At 37.2% G+C, this 22642-nt stretch overlaps 3 protein-coding genes across 3 annotated transcripts; 1 reads left to right on the forward strand and 2 right to left on the reverse strand.

Annotated features, from left to right (window-relative positions):
• The first annotated feature begins 53 nt into the window (after positions 1 to 53).
• On the forward strand, positions 54 to 4835 carry LOC125477095 (PH domain-containing protein DDB_G0275795-like). Its single transcript, XM_048583922.1, is given in 6 exon segments — positions 54 to 694; positions 697 to 1106; positions 1871 to 1956; positions 2302 to 2413; positions 3611 to 3663; positions 4378 to 4835. Coding segments are annotated over 6 exon segments (1401 nt in total). The 5' UTR covers positions 54 to 134; the 3' UTR covers positions 4558 to 4835.
• Positions 4836 to 5046: 211 nt separating this feature from the next.
• LOC125477020 (F-box/LRR-repeat protein fbxl-1-like) lies at positions 5047 to 5789 on the reverse strand. The gene has a single exon (XM_048583761.1). It carries the CDS (start codon positions 5773 to 5775, stop codon positions 5047 to 5049), a length of 729 nt encoding a protein of 242 aa, XP_048439718.1. The 5' UTR covers positions 5776 to 5789.
• A 14-nt stretch (positions 5790 to 5803) lies between these two features.
• LOC125477021 lies at positions 5804 to 6805 on the reverse strand. Its single transcript, XM_048583762.1, has one exon. It carries the CDS (start codon positions 6803 to 6805, stop codon positions 5804 to 5806), a length of 1002 nt encoding a protein of 333 aa, XP_048439719.1.
• Between the last annotated feature and the right edge of the window lie 15837 nt (positions 6806 to 22642).

Consider the following 22642-nt stretch of genomic DNA (forward strand, 5'->3'; position numbering starts at 1 on the left):
CAAACCCGGTCCGACCTCGACAAAAAACCGGTCCCTAAAACCCAAGTACCCTTCTAAACCCAGTAGTTTTCTTCGTCTCCATCTTCGTCTTCCTCAAATTCCAAAACCTAGGCAATCATCCATTTCGGCTAACAATGGCTCTCCAACTGAGATCCAGGCACCGAAACCTCACGAAACCATCTCTCACCCACCTATTCTGCACCAAATCCTCCTCCTCCTCCGACCCATCTGACCCAAAGGACCCATCTGACCCGAAGGAACCCACCGACGCAAATCCCCAATCTCACTCTTCCTCTCTGTCTTCCTATTTCAGCGACGTCAAAGCCAGCCTCAGGCAACATCAACAGCAGCAACAACCGCAGCCGCCGCCGGAACAGAGAAGACCCACTCCTCAAAACCCCTCGTATCCAAACCCTTCTCCCTCCAGGACCTCCAAAGTTGCTTCCTTGGAAGAAATCCGCAAAAACCTCTCCGAGTACCGGCGCCGAACCTCCGTGCCGGACCCCACCGAATCAGGCCCTGCAGCTTCGCAACATTCTTCTACGGCTCCAGGTTTCCCACAGCAAATCTCTTTTCAAGAGCTCTACAAGAGAAATGTGCTTGGCAAGGCCGAGGGCGGCAATGCCAATAGTGACCGGAAGCTCTCTTTCGATACGATTCGAGAGAGTTTGAGGAAGATAAAGAATCCCAGTGTGCAAAATGATAGAAAGACCCTTTGTCATTGTCGCGGTATACAGAGAGTTTGCGCCTGGAGCCGAACCAGCCGAATGTGATCGGTGGGACTGGCACTCCTTTGCCGTCGTCGATTTTTGGTAAGGAGTTACGAGAGGAGAAAAATGCAGAAAATGGCTCGAATGAAATGAAGACGAATTTCGTGAAGATGTACAGTTATGCAGAGTTGGGGGAGAAGTTGAGGAAGTTGAGGCCGGACGAGAAGGGGCAAAACTGGTTTTCATTGGAGGAGTTAAATGAGAGGCTGATGAAGTTGAGGGAGATGGAAGAGAAGGAGACTCAGGCCGCCATTGGCAACCTTACATTCCGGGATTTAAGGGAAAGCTTGGTGAAGTTGCAGATGTCGGACCAGGAAAAGGCAAAGAAATCATCGAGTAAGTGAGTAGTTTTGTGCTGGATTTCTTTATTGTCTTGTGTTATTTGAAAAGTTCACTTCTTGAATTAAGCAGTCTGTTTGCTGAGATGTTGTACTGATGGAATGGGATGAAATTGAACAGATTCCTGCTCAACAAGCCATTTTCTGGAAAAACTTTTGTGCTTCTTGCTACATAGGAGCCACAATTCCGTATCACTAATTCTTGAATAAGAACCTTTTAAATTATATTTGGATTTAGTTCCAAAGTTTGTTATGACTGTAATGGCTCCAGGCTTAATGACAAGGTAGAGTCTAGTCTGGTACTCTGTTTCTGACAATTTGGGATAAACTTGAATTTTGTAGTATTGTGTTGTTTGCGTACTATGTTTTTTGTTTGTTTACAGAATTCATAGGTTTAAGTTTGCTTTCATACTACGCGTGAAATTTTTCCATGTTTGGAGTAAGTTAAATGTGCTTCAAATATAGTGATCTTCCCCAACTGAAACTAATTTGCTTTCCTTCCTGGTTTGATTAAAATTTGAAAACGAGGACTAGGTACAGGAATTGGCTCAAGTTCTGTCTTCTGTTTTCTTTCCAAATAGAAGTGTTGGATTATCACAATGTAAAGTAGAAAAATGAATTAACAAATTTCAGTTTGTTGGTTTGTATGTTTTAAAATTTTAATTTACAGCTAAAGCTACAACAAAAGTTTCAAATTGTGTTGCTCGATTGATTTTATTTGATGCGTATCTTGCAATTTACTGATTGATTCTGTTGTTGCAGCAGTCCAGAGAATTGATGTCTTGTCACATATAGGTCGAACTCCTAACTTTATGCTGCAACCTCCAAAGGAAAATTTGGTTGAAAAGGCAAGTATAGCTTTTCTGTTAACTTTACACGTCAGTTAAGAATTTGCACTAGATTCACGTAATTCAAATACTCAATTGTCCTTACTCTACCATGTGCTATGATGTTGTCCTCAATATTAATCAGCCTTCATAACAACATATAGTATGCACGACTGTGTTATCACTTGAGGTCTTATTTGGTTCATGTTGTATGCTATCTGTTTGAAAGCTCAGAAAATTTATGGGTTTCACTTAATAGATGCTTGAATTGTCATGATTCTCACACGAAATAATTCTACATTGCAAAATTTTGTTAATTTTGATCAATAGTTTGGTGCCTAATATATTAATAAAATGTTTATGCAGTATTTCCATCCAGATAACATGTCTTCTGCAGAAAAACTGAAACTTGAGCTTGCCAAAGTTAGAGATGAGTTTAAAATGTCAGAGTCAGATTGTGGTTCTGCTCGAGTTCAAGGTATCGGTTTTAGTTTTGGGTTCATTACACCTTTTATTTGCAGAATAATTTTTCTGATTTTCTTGTCCATCATGCCAAGTGTTCTATTACACCTTTTATTTGCAGAATAATTTTTCTGATTTTCTTGTCCATCATGCCAAGTGTTCTATCTTTATCATTGGCACATACATTCAAGCTAATTTTTGAATTGTCCAGAAATTTAATTCCTTTTTTCTTTTGGGTTTTTCAATTTACTTGCAAACAATCTTTCAATCTCCTTTCATCCATAACATTTTTGTTATCTTTTGAAAGTTTTCTTTCTATATAAGGCACTGTTGTTCTTATAATATCTATTCTTTACCAATGCTTGGTGGTTCAAGTGGTAAGGAGCTTGTTCCCCTTAAGCAAGGTCTTGAGTTCGAGCCTTGTGAATGGAGAAGCCAGCATTGGGAGAGCTTGCCCTGCCGCCCACCACCACCCCCTGGAGCTAACTAAAGTAATTAAACAGACAAATAGGAAGAAATGTTTTATGTTTTTGGATTTACATGTAGCGAAGGTTCAAGAGTTTTGGAGATGTACTTAGATGGTCTGTCGGGTTCAATAAGGGTGTTTTAAGTTCGTATATTCTACAAAAATAACATTGGTTGTCATGCATACTCTTCGTCGAGGGCCATTTGTTGAGCTTGAATACTGCCAGAGTGGTTCTTTGCTTGGTCTTTGGTGTGGGGTAGAGTCCTCACCTTTGAAAATTTCAAGATGTCATTTTGGGTAAATACCTTGTAGCTGAAAAAATGCTAGGAATCAGTTCACCACTTTCTGCTCTACTCAGCTTCAGAGTTGTCATCTACTTTCCTCTACTTCTATGTGGTTCAGTTAAATATATCTGGCTCAGTGAAAGGTTTCCTTTGGCGGACAGCTCCGTGTGTATACGAAGAGACAGAAACAGTAGACACTTTTATGTGAAAAAAAGTTGTCTTGCTTATCAAAGAAGGGGAGAAAAGGAACAAGTTGAAACCGAGATTTATTATTTTAGCTGTTAAAATGGTTGATGACCAAGAACTGATTTGAAGAGAAAAAATCTTCAACCCCACACCCCTTTTGCTGGGGAAAAATAAAGGGTCTAACTGTGCTGAAATTAGTACGTACATAGCATGTTTACCCCTTCTGACACTTGATTTGAAGGTTAACTAATGTTTTGTCTTCTTGGTTGCTCTGCAGTGGCACAATTGACAACAAAGATCAAGCATCTATCTTCAGTTTTACATAAAAAGGTCACTATGGAACCAATAATCTTCTGTTTTATGCTTTCACGTTTATATTTCATAAATTTATCGTCATGCTAATAATTGAGGCAAATTGACTCTTTTCTGTTTCTAGTGCACAATTTACATGCTACAACTTTGACTTGGGTTTGAGATAATTTGTGAAGTTTTAATAGTCCAAAGTAATTAGAGATAAAGTTAATGATCGGCATGTTGGGTGGATCAACGCAATGTATCTATTCCTAGCTTTTACTCTGAAAGATGACCTTGAAAACAGATGTTGACACTAGTGTGCAACTTTCTAGGTGCTGGTGTGTTTGGATTTACACTCATAAGTTTCTCGTGATTCTGTTTACCAAATTCCGTACTCTTGTAAATACAGAGGTGTGTACTAGACATTTTTAAATACATATCTAACGCTCAGACACCAACATACATGTCTGGTACATACTTGCCACCCTCCATTACTCTTATAGCTGTTATCGTAGTTATTGTTAGCCTTACTCCCTTTAAACCTCACTGGAGCAAAAACTACTGTCGATAGATATGGGTTGTGAGATATGTATTAGTGCCTTGTACCCAATAAAGGAATGAGGCGTCAGGGTTTTCCTTGTGACCAAAAAAGTAAAAAACCATATGCTGGTGTTGGATTTTAGGATACCGAATGTGTGCCAAGTTGTTTTATTACTCGATGTAAAATCTTTGCATATTTGTTTTATGTAGGACAAGCATTCTCTGAAGGGTCTTCAAGCGATGGTGCAGCAGAGGAAGAGGTTATTGAAGTATCTTCGAAGAACTGACTGGGATTCTTACTGCCTTGTGCTCTCTAAACTTGGTCTCCGGGACAAGCCAGAGTTTCTTTCTAAACTTGGTCTCCGGTACAAGGAAAATAACAAGAATTAGACCAGTCGGCACTGTTTCTCCGTTTCTTCAGCATTTTGGTTCGTGCCCGGTCAACCATTACTTCTTCCAGTTTTGCAGGGAAGAAAAGCGAAATTGAAGGCCCGTGCTAGTTTCAGTTCTATTTTCTATCTCTACGTTTCGTTTTTGTTTGCTATTTCTCTTCAAGTTTCGGACTTCACTCTGCATTCGATTTCTGGTCGTTTCTTTTTTTGCCGACAGGATGGAATTTTTGTAATTGGATTACAAATTAGGGGATAAATGTATCAAGTTTCACTATATTAAGCATATTGAAAGATCTGAATTCATCTCGATTGGTTTGGATGCAAATTGGTTGAATATTATAGTTCCAAAGCGAAAACCGTCCGTAAAACAGACTCTAAACTTGCACAAATACAATCCTTTCACACATCTTTACTCTTAAAAGGTACAAATACAATCTTTTCACCCTTCTTTGCAGAGGTACCATAAATCATGTGTGGTTCGTTTGCCTCACTCACAAACAAGGCACCCATGAAGCAAGAAAAAGTTCCTTTGGGTTTCGGTATGAACATAACCAGGAGGCGGAACTATTTTCTTCAGCGACGAAGAGAAAACCATCCACGAAACAATATCAGCACTGACATTATTACAAGACCTCAAATTTATCTCCCTCAGCCCTTTGCAGTTCTTCACCACTCCCTTCACCCCTTCTGATGTCAAACTCCCGCTGCCCATCAAGTTCAATTTCTGTAGGCTGGGACATCTTTTCCCAATCATAGCCAGTGCCTCATCATCGATTCCCGAACGCATCCATTTCAATACCGTCAACTTCGGAAGTTGAAACTCAAGGAGTAAACAAAGATTCTTCCTCACTCTACCATCTATCTTCAATTCCCTAATCTCAGAGCATCTCTTTAGTACTTCTACAATGCCTTCTTCTGATACTCCTTTACAGCCGCTCAAATCAAGCACTTCCAAATTGGGGAAAATAGAAGCGAAACTTGTCAAAAAGGCATCGTCTATTGAGCTATTTTGAGCCAAGTTCAGCGATTTCATTTGATTGTTTGCCTTACAATCCGTCTCAATGTCTCCGTCCCCAATACCTGTTCCTGCCATTTCCATTGTATCCAAAACCAGACAGCTTGCTATGAGGATATAGAAGGTGATATCGGTCACCTTACTGCAGTAATTAAGGTTAATATATCTGATACTATGGAGGAACAGGGATAGCTCGGCCATGTCCTTGTCTCTGAGAAAATGTGCCGACTCAAGATCTAAGTACTACAAGGGACTGGTACTCACTCAACAAAACCCGAATTCCAGCAAAACTGTAGTTTGTACATCCAGAAAGAATGAGCTGCTTTAAAGGCAAATGTGCTTCTGCAACCGCATCCAGAAATTCATCCGAAATCATCCAACCCGAAAGATCAATAGCCAACAAAGCTTTCGAGCTTATGAATGGTACTTGAGGTGGTACATCAAAGGAAAGGTTCCCAGTTCTACTAGCCGAAATATAATTCAATTGGCGACAGTCACAGAGTAGCTTAGATATGCCATTCAGTGTTATGAAGTGACAAAAGTTCAACACAATTTGGCATAAACACAAACAGTTGGTGGACAAGAACACAAGCGATTTATCAGTGATGAAGCTATTACCAGAGAGGTGGATCTTTCTCAGGCTCTTGAGCTTCTCTGACAGTGATAAGATGCCCGAATCGGATATCGGCCTCGAGAGAGGCGTGGAATCTGAAACCCCAATTGGGGAGAAACCATATTCATCATCAGGGCAGCCGATGTCAAGCTCTTCAAGGCGTGGAAAAGAATCTGCAATCAAATTCAGATCAGAATCCCCAAAACATCGGATTTTGGAGCAGTTCAGACTCTTCAAATTCTCCAATTTCGAACCCAATGATCTTAAACCAACCGCAGGTAAAGTCGCCTGATCGGAAACGTTGAGGGATTCTAGGTTCAACCCAGATAGCGCAATTTGATGCAGAATTGGGTTCATGTCGCCATGGAATTTGGCGAGGTCGATGTGTTTGAGACGAGGAAACCGTCGGAGAAGACGAGGGAGGAGGGATTGGAGTGCTGGATCGGAGCGTTTGAGTTTGAGAGTGGATAGAAGGCGATTGGTGAAGGAGAGGAACTGCTTGCTGACGAGAGATAGTGAATTGAAGGGAGAGGGGTGGTCTGGGTCTAGGTCTAGCAGTAGCTGTTTGAGTATCAATTCCCAGCATTCTTCTGGCAAATCTGCAGATTTCTCTGCCATTGCTGTTCTTCTCCAAGGTTTGGAAGAAGCTGAAGCGATAGAAGTGGATGTGGATGTGGATGCGTGGGTGTTGCGGGCTTTAGCTTTAAGAAGAACTTCACTTAAATAAATAAATAAAAAGACCTTTTGATATCATGTATATGATATTTCAAATATGGTCACACTCTCTAAAGTAGAAATTTTGGTTTCAAATTTTGAAAATTTTGGTGACTAGCTTCTAGGCAAACCTCCTCGCAGTCTCTGCACTCTTACCTTCTTTATCATTGAGCGGTCATTTAAGGGCCTTAACTGGTGATCCGAATTGTTTTTCTCTCGACGATGAAGCATGTACCCATTGTCTCATTGGCCGAACTTAATCCTTGTTATTTTGAAGTCATATCTAGTATTTAGATTTTACCTCGATTTGGTACCGCTCTCATCAAAAATCAATTTTACGGTATAGATGCTTATGACCTTCCTCTCTATGACCTGGAGTAATGCTTCCTCTGACATTACGACCTTTACCACAACGATGTCGTCCATATGTTGCTGAGGTGTGATGCCTAGTAACGGCTATTTTCACACGCTACTATGCTCTCTTTGTAACGGAATTGAGAGAAAGAATCCAACGTAGATTCTTAAGAGTTGTAATCGATTTTGTTACTGTTTTCAAAGCTATGAGCTCGATTTCCAATTGAATTTAAAGCATGAAATCACTGAGAATGTAATCTCAGAGTTGCAGAGGAATGGAGGAAGGAAGATGAAGGAAACCAATTGTTCTTCTTCACTAGTAAGTAAGACGTCTTAGTATTGAATCTCATGAATGTCGAGTTCGTTACCAATTTATTCCTCATCCCTTAGAATAATATACCATTGTATAAAAAAAAATTAAAAAAAAAATTTCTATACCAACACAGCATGTATTCATGGAAGGCAACACAAACCATAAAAGAAAAAGCAACACACTATTTCTAGTACATTTACTGACCATATCTCTCACCGAGATGATGTGATACAATATCGTTACTCTTTCAGCATATCTAGTTTTCGTGTTCATTGAGTATCTACAGAATAGGATTCAACCTAAAGAAAATAGGCCAGAGGCACAAAATTTTGAAAATTATTAAAATATTGTTGACCCTTTTTTTATTTGAACGATACTCTAATCTAATCTAAACAGTAGCTTTGAGATTTATATTTTTAATTTTAGATATTGAGTATCAAGTCCTATGCTGAAAAGTCCTCGTTTAAGTTAAGGTTTCAACTCTGTCTCTGGTCAGAGGTCCTTACACTATAATGCTAAGTCTCGTCTTTAAGGTTTATGTTCTCGAGTTTCGAGTCCTTCCTCAACCCAACACCACCTTGCTTAGCGTATTTCCAATGAGAGACCGTATGTTAAGGTCTCTATCCACTACAACAAATCGGTCATTTACCTAGAAACATTTTAGCGTGAAACTTATCTTTCTCTCTATAGAGTTCCTTTCGGCGACAAAATTTTCGAGTTCTAGCAAAAAGTGAGCTCACTTTGATCTCCATGCTAGTGTGGAAATTTTTTTCATCACACTCTAGGTTTAGCGGGAGTGTTTTTTCCTTCTTGCCAAAATATTAGCTAGGAAATTATTACTTTTCTCGCTAAATAAAATTTTTAGCAAAAAAAATGAGTCCCACTATGGCACTCTTGCTGTATTTCCCAAATATGGCAAATACGGCGATGTTTTATTCATACATACAGTGAGAACTATTTTAATGAGGTTGAATAAGGGTTCAGCGAGAAAATAATTTCTCGCAAACAACCCAAGTTTTTTTAAGCCCAATATTTTTCTAAGGGTCATTTGGCGTGAAATAAAAAAGAAAAATGAATTACCAACTAAACTCATTCAGTCACTCTGCTTCAGTCTGTCGCTTTGTCTCTCTCGTTCAACCACACTCTTTGTAGAATGAGAAAGCAGTTAAGGGCGTTGCACTCTTGAACATTCTGAAACACTCTCCAAACTCATTCTTGTTGGTCGAAGACAGTAATGGTAAGCTTTGCACTTTGTTGATGCCCCAAAATGTCACATGCAAGCCCAACCAAGTCTCAAGACCCAATCGTATAAAAGACCCCAAACCAAACCTAAACACATGCAAAGGAATAAAATTGAGAAAAATGATTACTTATAATCATGCCACGCTACAGTTATTAAACCAGATAGAAATCACACTATGCCTACGGAAATCCATGCATATACGTCACGCCAAACCTCATCACTTTAAATCACTATTCATGCTAAAATAAGCCCAAGTCACATGCTCAAGGATTGCCAAATGAATTGTGGTGCGGATCATTACGGAAGTTCAATAGGCCTACGTGAAGTCAAGATTATGGAAAACTTTGGGTTGCTTAGGAGCCCAAAGATCCAAGCCAATAACCTTTGTAGTCCACATGGGCAAGTTTGAGAGAAGACCAGCCTGGTTTCTTTCTTTCCTTAGCAAGCCAACCAATCTAGTTAGGAAGGGACCAAATCCTAGCCTAATTTCACTTGAAAGCCTAGCAAATCAACATTTTAATGAATAGAGAAGTTGACTTTCATTTCCTAACTCACGCTGAAGACCAATGCTTGAAAGTCAAGAGACGCATTACCAGAAATAACACATGTGGAAGTTGACCTAGAAAAGCAACGTCTCGGAAGAAAGTCTAACGCAGGCTTTACGAGACCAACAATATATATCTGTCTTATACAAAGAAGAAAAGCCAGAGTGAGACCAGGAGAAAGAAGAAGAAGACCAAGCCAATGTTAGAGATTCCTTAGGAATCCTAGAAAGGGGTCATTATCCTACAAAAGGGAGGTTAGAACCATTCAGGGAGATCCAAGAACTCAACCTAGAGAGAAAAGCTTAGAAAGTTAGGAGGATTGTATTGCACCAAGCTAGGAAAATCTCTCCTTAGTGCAAACAGCCACAAATCCCAAAAAGCATCACCCTTGCAACCTTAGTGTTTTCCATAACCTTCCTCTAAGCATACTAGCCATCAGAAACCTTGTTACCACCCTAGGAAGCCGAGATTATTCAAACAAGAACACCATGCAACCATGCCAGCTCTTTCTCTCATGCTAAACTGATAAACTTCTAGCTTCCACATCATGCCTCACTTGAGCAAGTCATAATTTGCTTAACCATGCTATCTTTGAGTCATTAATCCAACTGAGATATTTCCTAAGATGTGCTAATCCTTTCAAGATATTCCAGGACTTGGTGCAAAACTGAACTGAGGGAGACAAGATAACGTTCTCAAAGCCTAAGTCCACCTTAACCTAAAAGTCCCCAACACACCATCTTTCCTTTGTTCTCGTCTCTTTGAATCATAATGCCAATTTCCACTTTTCTCTTTTCTTTATTTTTTATTTTTTATTTTTTTTTTCAGATTTGCACCCCAATTTATGTTCTTCTTATTGGGTTCACTTTGTTTCCTTCTTTCTATTTTCCCTTATGTGGTATTTGAGTAATGTTAGGGAGACCAAATTTTTTAAACCAAATGATGTGTCACCAATAAGAAACAAGCATGTTAATCGACACTTAATTAATAATCCAATCATTTACAACCACATCATTTAGTTTGCAAATTTGATTTAAAAAATTTGGTCTCCCAAACATTACTCGTGGTATTTTGGTTTATAAATATAGACCCGATTAAAATGAAAAATTAATATATTATTTTTGAAATTTGAACTGACAGAATGCTCATTTTGTTGAAAATCATGAATTGAAGCCTCTTTCCATTTCACCTATATCACGTATTGTTGTCTCATTCTCTCTATCTCCCACCCATTTCAACCATGATCTCTTGTAAATTTCAATTCAAAATAGTTGATTTTGATCAACTAAGGGTTGTGTCGTTAACTTATATTTTGTATACCATCTGCATCTGCATGATCTCCTCTTAGGTAAGTTGCTTGATTTTTAATTTTATTATTTTAACCTCTCATGTTGTCCATGTCGTGAAATATATGTGGATTTAATTTATTTATAAAATATGAATAACGGGACAACATTAAATTATGAACTTGGATGTTGTTGCCTGCATGTAACATTTTATACCAATATGTATAGTTTTATATTCCATTACAAGGACTCTACCGCCACTTTTTGAGAATTCATTTAGGGGCTTCAACTAAATCTTTGTGTTATTGACTCAAAGATTTATTTTGAAGCACATGAAATCATAAAGTTTTATTTTGATGGGAGTTGACACATATTCCCTCTCAAGCCAAGCAAAACCCACTCTAATGTATGTATCAAAAGACGAGACTATTTTAAAATGCTAATAACAGTTCTTTCTATGTATTTGCCTTACAAATTGAACTGATGAATTAGGTTCTTCCGCATATCCGGATGGCTTTAAAAACTGAAGGAATGAGCGGTATGGATAGCAATGGAGGTAGAAAAGGCGGTAAAATTCGTGGCATTGGTCGACAAAGAAGTGTTATGCCCCAAATACAATGGTTCTACTCTGAATGACAGAATCAACAAGATAATCAGGAAAACACGTCTCGAAACTCTAACCAACGTTATCATCCCCTCTTATGACGTCAAGTTTCTCCAACCAGTCATCTTCTCCACCTCACAGGTTAAACGTGATGAATCGAAGGATGTTCTGCTAGCATATGTCTGTATTGGCAGTGGCACATCCGCAGCACCATACTATGTCCCTCTTTACTATTTCGAGCACAAACAATCAAATGGCATCCCGAGAGCATTTAACCTCGTCGATGGTGAACTTGCAGCCAACAATCCGGTACACTCTATACACTCTTAGACTTCCATTGATAGAAGAAGAGATTATTTGGGGTAGGTTTTTTTCCAATTACTTAAAACTTGTATATTTTTAATTTTTTGACCCAAAAAAATGAGAGAGGGCACGTGCCCCCAGCCCTTCATCAGCTTCGCCCCTGCCACAGAGCATCGATATGAACGTGAACACAGATCAATGCAAGTTCTTATGATCTTATCTGCAAAAAAATTGGTTGAATTAATTGCAAAAAGGTCAAAACAAAAGTTATTGTGCATTCATTCATTTTTTGTTTTAGTCAGAGAAGTGCATGATAGTTTTATTTTCTTGAGTGCAGAATCACAGCTCCCTATATGTATATGTTGAGAGTTGTCCCATATTAGTGAGGAACAAGATTTGCTATGTGCTTATATGATATTGGGCTACTTCATCTTGCCAATTGGTTTTAAACCTCAAATTTCATCATGGTATCAGAGCAAGGTTGTCCACATGTGAAGCTGAACTGGCCACACGTGCTCCATGTCACTCAGTTGTTGTTCACGTGTAGGTTTGAAAATCTGCCACACGTGCGGGGATGTGTTGAGAGTTGTCCTACATCAGTGAGGAACAATGTTTGCTATATACTTATATGATCTTGACTACTCCCTATATTACCAATTAGTTTTATGGTGAAAGATCAACTTTCATCAGTATAAAGATTCAATAGCATTAAGGAAATTTTTTTTCTTCAAACGCACATAATTTCTTTAGTCTTGTTCGTGAGAAAACAGTTCTTAGATATATAATATCCGAATACTCCAGGACACAGTAAATATATGAAAAGAAAGCACTCGTACATTTTTGTAAAAATTATTATTCAACTAGCCGCATGCATCTACGAAAAAAAAATTTAGTTTTAGGGTACTTCAGGAATTGGAGGTGGATCAAACGTTGGTGGAAGCTGATCAACAGGAGGCAGAAAAGGAAGTTCTGGTTCTGGTGGTGTGGACCCAAATGGGAATGGTTCCTGTGGAGTTAAGGGCATTTCAGGAATTGGAGGTGGGTCAAACGCCGGTGGAGGCTTATCAACAGGAGGTAGAAAAGGGAGTCCTGATGCTGGTGGTGTGGACCCAAATGGGAATGGTTCCTGTGGAGTTACGGGCACTTCAGGAATTGGGGGTGGCAGAAAGACTTCTGGTGATTGTGGAATCGGAAGAGACGGTGGCTGATCAATCACACCAGGGTCTGGTGCGGTTGGGGTTGATATAATAGGTGGTGCAAACGAAAATGGAGGCGGATCACCCAGCAGCGGCGGTGATGTAAATATAGGAACAAGTGGGGGTGATGGAGTAGTACTAGTGTCATCACCTGGTGGTAGTATGTCTGGTGTAGGTGGAGGAAAACTAAAAACTGGTTGGTCTGGTGTTGTTGGTACTAACGGTGGAGGAAAACTAAAAACTGGTTGCGCTGGTGTTGTTGGTACCAACGGTGGAGGTGTTAGCCACGGAAGGGTCGGTGGTTGTATCGATTGATCTGGTGGTGGGGAGGGAAATACAAAAGGGATTGGTGGGGGGAGGAATTCTGGTGGTGGTGGTGGACTTGGAGATGGTGGAGGGGGTGAGGGAACTAAGGGTGGTGGAGGAGGTGGAGAGGGTGGTGGCGGGGACGGAGGAGGCGGTGGCAATGATGGCGGTGGTGCGGACGGTGGCGGTGATGATGGTGGTGGAGCAGTGGCTACGGGTGGGGGTGCCGCTGGTGGTGGAGATAACACTAGTGGGGGTGGAGATAGTACTACTGGTGGTGGAGATGGGAGTGAAGGTGGGAAGGGGAGAGTAGGAGGAGAAGGCGGAATTCGCGGTGGTCGAGGTGTTGGGGCAAAAGGGTTGTTTGGGGAAGGGTTGGTAGGGAAAGGCCATTGGCCACAGCTTCCAAATAGGTATTGGAATAAGGGATCACAGTTTGATCTTGTTCTTCCTCCTCCACTGCTACCTCTACCTCTACTTCTGCTTCCGCTTCCGCTTCTGCTTCTGCTGCTTCTTCTGGGACTGCTTCTAGTGCCTCTTGATCTCTTTTCTTCCTCTACTTCCTTGTGTGTAGGAACTTGCTGAGCATCTGTTATTGTTTTTGTGATCAGAAGCAGTGCTAAAATACTCGCAATGACTAGTATGTTTGCTTTCATTTCTGGTGCATGTTTTTCGTTTTTCTTTCGTACTTTGAGAGGATTCAAACTTATATACGGAGAACAAAAGGTTGAGTTTAATCTTATCACTAATTTCGTATCTAAATTTGACTTTTGTTAGATAAAAATATTTGTCAAACATGCTTCTAATTGGTTTAGTATGAGGTGGTGGATAGAAGTCAACTGCTAAACTTGTGCGATGCTTTAAATCCACACCAGTCTGCATTTATGTGCTGCTGTTACCGAGTTACTATGAATCAGATAAGAATCTACCAATATGGATTTGATATTTTGGAGCAACTTTTACACTATCATGTGTTGTTATTAGTTGTTGTGTTACAATATATATAGACGACATTGTTAATACATCGTACACTTCAAATATATTGTTACAAAATATATTTAAGCGTTGTAAGAAAAATACATACATAATAACATGTGACAATCACGTCAAAAAATCGATACAGTGAACATCAGTCTCTCTACATCTCCCTCTGGCTAAGGCTGGAGTGGGTTGCCTAGTTTGAAGTGCCAATGTTTACAACACAACCAAGAAATGAAATGAAATGAAAATATGGTGGGGGTGTCCTGCATGCTGCATCCCTATGTGCATGCTATTGAATACACATTTGCTTCCTTAATTTTGTTAGATTGATATATAATAAAATTCTCAAGCTTGTACTGAAAAACAGTTGGGGAAAGATCCCAATCAATTTAATCTTCTTTTTTAGTTGATGCAGACTGTAAGAAACTGTTAGACCCTAAAAATAAGAAAACTTATGTCGCACACAGGTTGAGCAATTACTGAGTTAACTATGTTTTTATTGTGAATGTAGGCACGTCAACTCGCAATCGAGCTCAGTTGGATGTGTAGAATAGATGTGGTGTTGGTGTTAATACATTGCTGACTTTGCACCTGACCAATTGCAGCTGAGGAAAGAACACCTCTCGCCCTAGAGTCCTAGAACATGAAAGCAAGGTTGCTTAATTCACTGCGAAGTTCAGGATCTTTTGCACCAGTTTCGACGACTTCAACTATATTTGTGAGTATATAAGTGCGTCGAATCGGTATCAGGCTGTATGAGAAAAGATACTCAAGAGAGATGAGTGTCTTTATGGTGAATGTGGTTCAGCTTGTCACGTCCCGATCCCAACATACATCCAGGATCGATATGTGACGTCACCCAATTACTCGTATATCTCACATACCCCGTCTCAGGAATATGGCAAATCACAATTCGAGACTCAAATTGCAAAGAAATTTTTTGTTTACCTTATGGCTGCATCTAACCTCCTCGTTAGATTGCCAACGTAGCCTCAATAGGATCAAGCCATTCATAGTTCACTATCACAAAATCAGATGTTTATTCCACTAAGTTCAAGCAAAAAAGCATAGTATTCCTTAATCATTCAATATAACCTGACAACATATAATTCATGGACTCAGGCTATATAACCAATCCCCATGAAAACATGATTTCTCTCCCATCCAACATATAAATCATTATGTCTCATCATGATATCGCAATTCACAACACACATCACATTTAAGAGCCGACTAAACACAAAACCATCCTCTAGCCGCATTAATTAATTAATTTGATCAAAGTAATAATAATCATTCCCATATCTTCTAAATTCATACCTTATGAAATCATAATCGAATCATAGAAAATCCCGAAGGAGTCACTTAGACGTCCAACATCTTTTCTAACTCAATTCACAAGACTCTCGAAACCATTGACACAAATATATATATATATATATATATATATATATATATATAACTAAGGCTAGAGTGCCACAGTTAGGCCAAGCCTACTTCTCCAAACAATGGGATTTTAGGCCACTCCACGAAATTCAACAACCTCGGGTTCTGAACCACTCAACAGAACCAAACCAAACCAAATATGTACCATGTACAACTAATCATCATCACCTCTAGAATGCGTATGATCCCCCATCGTAGATATACCAAGCAGGACCATAGGCATAAACTCATCGTGCAGGCAGTGATCACCTATCGCAGATATACCAAGCATGATCACCTCTGAATACATATGGTCCCCCCATCACAGATATACCAAGCAGGACCATCCATGTACCACAACTACGTGGTGCAATCTCATCATCACACATTAAACATAATTATACACATACATGCTATCGATTCCACATATCAACCAGCATCTAGTCAGATGGAGCACAACACAAGGAATTCCCTTAATTACTATTTCTACTAAAAATCTAATAAAGTACCTAACTCATCTCCTGACTTCCATCTCCATCTCATGCTAGGTAATAGTGCCAAGTTCAAATAGGTATTCAGTTGGCAAGCATATCCAAATAATTATCAAACAATATTTAGATCCCATAATTGTCATAACATTCATTATAATTATCATTCACATTATTAAAAAGCTAATTAAACACATATGTATCACAAACATCAACAATACACAATCCAAATCATAGTTAATTAGCATAGGCCTATGGCTAAATATATAAAATTCACATTTCAATAGAAATCATAATTATAAGATCAATTCATATTCACAAATGATACTAATATAAAATTTTAAGATAATAATCATATATTCAAGTCGCTATCTAACCAATATAGGCTCACTAGATTTTCACTAGTAATTCCCTAAGGTCCGTAAACCATATCTATAATAGCATACTAAAATTTGGTGTCAATTCAATGGTAAGATCGTCAATTGTTAGAATATTCAAGTGGCAGACCCTATCGAAAATATACTCAACCAACAACATTTCATAGATCGAATGTTACATATCGGAAAATTCGACTTCTTCCAAAAATTCTCAAATTTTACAAGAATGAAGATCTCAACAAGTAGAGTAAACTTTATACCTGCAGCCAAGACCAATTTGGCCGGAAAACACCTTAAACTGGTTACAAACCGCAGGAAACCCTAAGCTGGGTGTTTTTCAATTCGACTTCCTCGGTGTTCCAACGCCCCTACAATCTGTTGGGTCAAGTTCCTGGGTCCAAAGGAAGTTGATTAAGGATGATGGTGAATGATGATATTCTCCGGAACGACAATTCATCGTCGAGAACCCCCGGTTTCTCTTGTGGAGTTCTACCCGAATTAGGCCTTCAAACCCTTGATTTTTGGTGGAGATGGAAGATGGAAGGTGATGGAAGATGTGGCAGGTGTGGGATGGTTGAAGATTACCTAAAAATATGGTGGAAGATGGCTAAGTTTGGACCGGCTGAAGATGTGGTGTTGTGGTGCCTAGTTAGCCGAATGGAAACAAATCTCCCCATCTAATTTGAGCCCATTTCCACTTATAATGGCCGGTCCTTTCATCCCAAAAAGTGTTTGGGCCTTTTTACCCCTAAGTGGAAATTAAAATAATTCCCACAATCTATAGTTTTACAACTTCAAACGTCCGTAACTATACCATTATAATTAGGAATCGCCAACGACTTTCGTCTATGCGCTCGTGGGTTCGAGACCTATTCAAAAACATTACTTGTGACCTCAAAAGGTCAACGAGTAAATAATAATTTTCCAAACTTCACTCTTCGTAACTAGTTTAATTGAAATCTAATTTCAAACAAACTAATATAAATTCTCGAAAAATAATATAAAATCTCAATAATACAAATATGTAGATTATAACAGTGAAATCCGGAAACGGGATTTCACACAGCTGCCTGGATGTCATACTATGAAGTGCACATGGAAGTAACCAATCATAGAACACCTCTTTTTACTGGAGAGGTTTTTTGCGTTAAGCGTTTTGAGTTGTTTGTTGAGTTGAAAGGGGCCTCTTATGTTGCAAAACCACTTCTATTTATAGTGGTGGGTTTCATGGTAACAAGGTTTGCGGAGGTATAGTCTTCTTGGTAGGACTATACCTACTTGGCACACACCTAGATATCCTTTGAATTTCTCTCTTTATCCCTCTTTTTAGCTGAAACACAATCTCTATCTAGTCTTGGCCTCTTTGACTTGAACTAAAATTCTGAACCTAGATTCCTGCAATAATTCGAATCTTACCAAAACCCATTTTGATCCTTAACAACCATAATTCAACTAGGACTCGACTGAGCCACACCTAAATCTGATCCCTTAGCAGTCCCACTGATGAGTATATTTTATATTATATATTTAACCCTAATCTTAGTATATTTTAGCTCTTAATTTGGAAGAATTTTGATACTTTGAATTGTATTTCCAATATAGGACTTTCAAATTCCTCTGGATCAAAACATAATCAAATGGATGGATTTTGGAGTAATTCCAATTGGAGGATGCTTGTGAGTCACTCGGCTTGATCGTGTCATGATATCAGATTTTTCCACCAAGTAGTTATTTTCTGGCAATAAAATAAAGGAGCATTGCATGGTGCTAGAAAGTGACGTTTCTAGGCTTTAATTGCATTTTTGGAGCCCAAGATAACCTTGGATGAGTTTGTAGCCTTCTGGAGATGTGTTCAGAATGTCCTGATCTTCAAAACAAGCAATCATGAGCCAGATTTGGAGGATATTTCAGGTTAAAACGTGGCTGGACAGTTTCCTTGCAGATTCTCCTAGCTCAATTAGGATTTTATTTTCTAAAATAATTTAGTTATTATTTGGTTTCTAGTTGGAACAAAAGACTATTTTCTAGGGTGTGTGCGTTGGTTTTTAGGCGTAGGATATAAAGCCTTGTAGTTCACAGTTTTTCCTTTCACTTTCTTTTATGAAACTTAGGAGACAGAGAGAATTGCTAAGGTTTTTGAAGATTTTTTACTTCAAGGTGTTTTCATTCTTATTCATTTTAGCGATATTTTCTTTGATTTTTATTATGAGTATGCGTAACTAATTCCTTTGCTAGGGTTAGGCCATGAGCCTTAGTAGGAATATGTAATTTTATTAATTTTCTTTGTGAATGGATGCATGCTTGGTTTGAATTATTAATCACCGCGATTAAAACTATTTATATATTTTAATGATTGATCACCATTAGGATTAGACCTGGCATTTGTGTCATGTTTTCTGTGTTCATATTATACCCGATATCTTAACGGGTCGTGTCGTGTAACACCCGTTAAAATAAACAGGTAAAATGACCCAACCCGAAATCGACCCAGTAATATTAATAGGTAAAATGACCTGATCCGTTACCCGTTAAGAAAAATATATTTTAAACCAATAAATAATCAAATGAAAAATATAATACTAAATAAGCATATACATATCATATTGTCACATCCAAAACATAAAAATGCATTTTTCTTTTTAAGTATATTTTTGCTTACCTAAATTGATCAAATGGTAAAATTGGAAAATATTGGAATAGAGAAGGGGTTTTTTTTCGTCCAAAAAAGTTCTAATAATATAAGTGAAATAGAATCCAACGATACAAATTTACTCTCATTTATCTTACGGCTGTTATTTAAGTAAAGTCTTTAATAGTTTTTTAATTAATGTAGAAGTGTCAAAAAATATAGAAAAAATATATATAAACGCTCGTAATGACAAGCTTTACAACTTTTATGAAGAGCTTAACTTTGAAATTCGCCACAATAATCATATAAATCATAGATCAAAATTTAACCATTGATTGTTGTTTATATTTACGCTTCATTGTTCCCATCAAATTTTGTTTTTTCATATTTTCTTTTTTGAAAACATTAATCTATTAGAGGATGCAGGAAGATAAACGGTTTGTATCGTTGATATCATATTCAGAGTTTTACGGTTAGTGAAAATATTGCTTGATATTTATAAAGTTTCTACAAACAATATGATATCGACTCATATTTCAGTTAACCGTAAATATCGAAACGTGATATCAAAGATCTGAACCGTTCATCTTCTTCCATTCGGTAGATGATCATGTTTTCAAAAAAAAAAAAAAATGAAATTCAATAAGATGAATAAAGCGTAAATGACAATCAACGGTTAAATATAAAATTAAGGTTTATGGATTATAGTGTTGGATTTCGAAGTTGACCCCTTCATGAAAGTTATAAAGCTTGTCACTATGAGTGATTGTATATTTTTTTTACATTTTTTACACTTTTACAATAATTATTGTTAATTTTTCCCTTAAATAAAAAACATTATTCATGAGAGTTTGGAGGATTTTAAAAATCTAAACGATAATGTAAGTGTAACCATTATCTACACGTAGAGGAATAACGATGAATCACGAGTATTTATATAGGGATGTGCTATCCACACACCCCAAATTACTTCTCACACACCCCTTGTTAATTTATGTCCGTTGATTTTCTTCAATTCATCCGATCCGACGGCTAAAAATTAGAAGGGTAATTAGAAGGGGGTGTGAGAAGTAATATGGGGTGTGTGTGGATATCACACCCTTTATATATTCTTTCATATTTTTTCATACTTGTATGCATGCCTTCTTAGTTCTTGTCTATACAAATACTATACTAGTTTATTTTAATTTTGGACAAAATGTTAAGTAAAATTTATCCTAGTAATGATAGTAATGAACTCTCATAATAAAAATAAATAATGACTAAAACTTTTTTTTTAATAACTTATATAGAATAATAATACAAAACTATATATTTAATATAGAATATATTGTATATATTAATATGGCTATTATATTTTATAATAAATCTTTTAGTAAGTAAACTTTAAAATTATCAAAATAAGTTTTTCTTAACAGGTTACCCGCATGTATACCCGTGGGTTCTTAAAGGATCATCCTGATAATGACCCTATTAGTTATTGTGTTGACCCGAAACGTGTTATTTTCGTATCGTTTTTGTGTCATGTAAGAAACTGCTGGGTCTAATTAGAATATTTAGACAAGTAATTTGATAGAATTTCTGTTGGAACATCACCTGAAATTGAGGAGGGCTTCTTGTGATTAGTAATTGTAAGTTCACTTAAGGCGAACATTACGCTCTTAAGGGTTGCATGGTTTTTCAAAGGGTTTTCATGAAACTTAATGAGTCTTGCATGTTTATATTTGATCTGAACATCACAGACAAATTGCATGTTGGATATACATTTTTGCTTGAACATCACAAGGAAAATATGCATTAGGAAAACCTAACCTTCAAAGCATGTATGTGGAAATTCATAAGTAATTGATAGAATTGCATAGGATTGTGATGGTGATGGCTAAACCTTAGATTTCTATAAATTGTTAATTTTAAAAAACGTTTTTCTTCTTTGCTGTTATTATTTCCAAACTTTCAGATTTCTTTTATTGTTAATTTAATCTATTTAAATTCATAAATCTCAAATCTTTGATAAAATTTGTTTTAATAATTAATTAAGAGTTAGTTTAATTAGAAATTAGTCAAACACAACGACCTTGCATGAACATTTACACTACAATTACCTTATATTTTTACAAGTATTTTCAGTGATTTTAACCCTATTTGCGCAAGTACTAAAAATTCTATCACCCACTTCTATCAGAACTCAGTCAAATCAATGCTCTTCTGGGCTGGGACCCAACTGAGAAATCAACCTTGGGTTAAAAGTTAAGGCCTTCCAACCCAAAATATCATTTTTCATCCAAACTTTGCATTTCAGGCCCAAACAGAAACAAATAAATATACTTCATGGTTTGAAATCTATGCGACTGGTTTATTTATGCTAAAAAATTGCCACCTCTAACATGTGGATACATGTCTAAGCATTTTATCTAACAATGTTGTGTTTAATAAAAGGGAGACCTCATTTTTGTAAATTATATTTAGGGTTCATTTGAAAGTATTTTTGAAATTACTGAAACCACTTTTAAAGAAAATACTTTTATGTTCAAAAGCACCTGAAATTGTGTTTCTTGCAGGAATCACTTCAAATACTTTTTCAAAATTCACTTGCATATTTACCAATGATTGGTTTCTAAAACGTTTTCACATAAAGCACTTCACCCATTTTAAAAACATTTCTATACAAGACCTTAAACTATCTCTCTAATTAAAGTAGGGTCCACAACATAGTAGTGGATCTCACCTCTACTAGTTATATAGTTTAGATGTGGATTACAATATGTGATATCCTAGTATTTTCCTTAATAAACTTGCTAATGGCCCACATAATATAGAGGTGTACTATTCACACATTCATTTTTACTTTTTACACACTCTTCTAATTCATAGTCTATTAAGATTAATGTTTGTTTTGAGTTTTCTTTATAAATAGGATGTGATCGGTAACTTTGTAGAATAATAAGTCGGATAAAATGTAGTCATCCAGTTCAGAGATGTCTTGACATTTTTTTGGTTTCTTTGTTTTCAATTAATATAGTGATTTTATTTCAATTAACATGTTCTGATTTTCAACTTAGTATCAAAACAGGTGCGATGCTTCCGGGCTTAATTTGATGATGTATTAAAGTTGAAGCTGAAACCACCCGCCCAAGGCCAGAACTGACGAGTCCACGCACCACACCCACCGTATCCACACACCACACCCAACGTGTCCACGTACCAGATCTAGAAATAATAAACAACCATTTTTTAGTGTAATACATAAGAGTAAAGAATTTAAACTAGGAAACTTTACCGAAAAACTCCTGGTACTGTTCATTTTAATGAAAAATCATATTTTTATAGTAAAAAGTCAATCATGGTACTATTCAATTTACCCTTTATTTTGTTCGTATCGTTAAAACTTAAAGTTTTCAAGCCATTTTCATTCGTTTTCATTTCAAACTAAATCACATACCACTAAATCACATACAGCTAAATCACACATAAATCAACTATAATAATTAGGTATCTAAATGATTTTTCATTTTTCATTCTCATTCTATTGCCAGAGTTAAAAAAGAACGAAATGAATTAGCATGAAATGTAGTGATAAAATGAGTCAAAATCAAGATAAGTCAAAGTGACGACGTAGAAAAACGAATTAGTTTTTAAGAAAAAAACTAATAAAAAGGGTTTGAAAACTTCGAGTTTTAACCAAAAAGACAAA

Source organism: the organism of the source record quoted next, unplaced genomic scaffold (genome assembly GCF_019419815.1).
Source record: "Pyrus x bretschneideri cultivar Hongxiangsu unplaced genomic scaffold, Pyrus_bretschneideri_v1 Contig20, whole genome shotgun sequence".
Taxonomy (NCBI): Eukaryota; Viridiplantae; Streptophyta; class Magnoliopsida; order Rosales; family Rosaceae; genus Pyrus; species Pyrus x bretschneideri.

Excerpts from the sequence above, each read along its gene's own strand:
- LOC125477020 (XM_048583761.1), bottom strand. The coding sequence starts at position 5,775 with ATGGCCGAGCTATCCCTGTTCCTCCATAGTATCAGATATATTAACCTT.
- LOC125477021 (XM_048583762.1), bottom strand. The coding sequence starts at position 6,805 with ATGGCAGAGAAATCTGCAGATTTGCCAGAAGAATGCTGGGAATTGATA.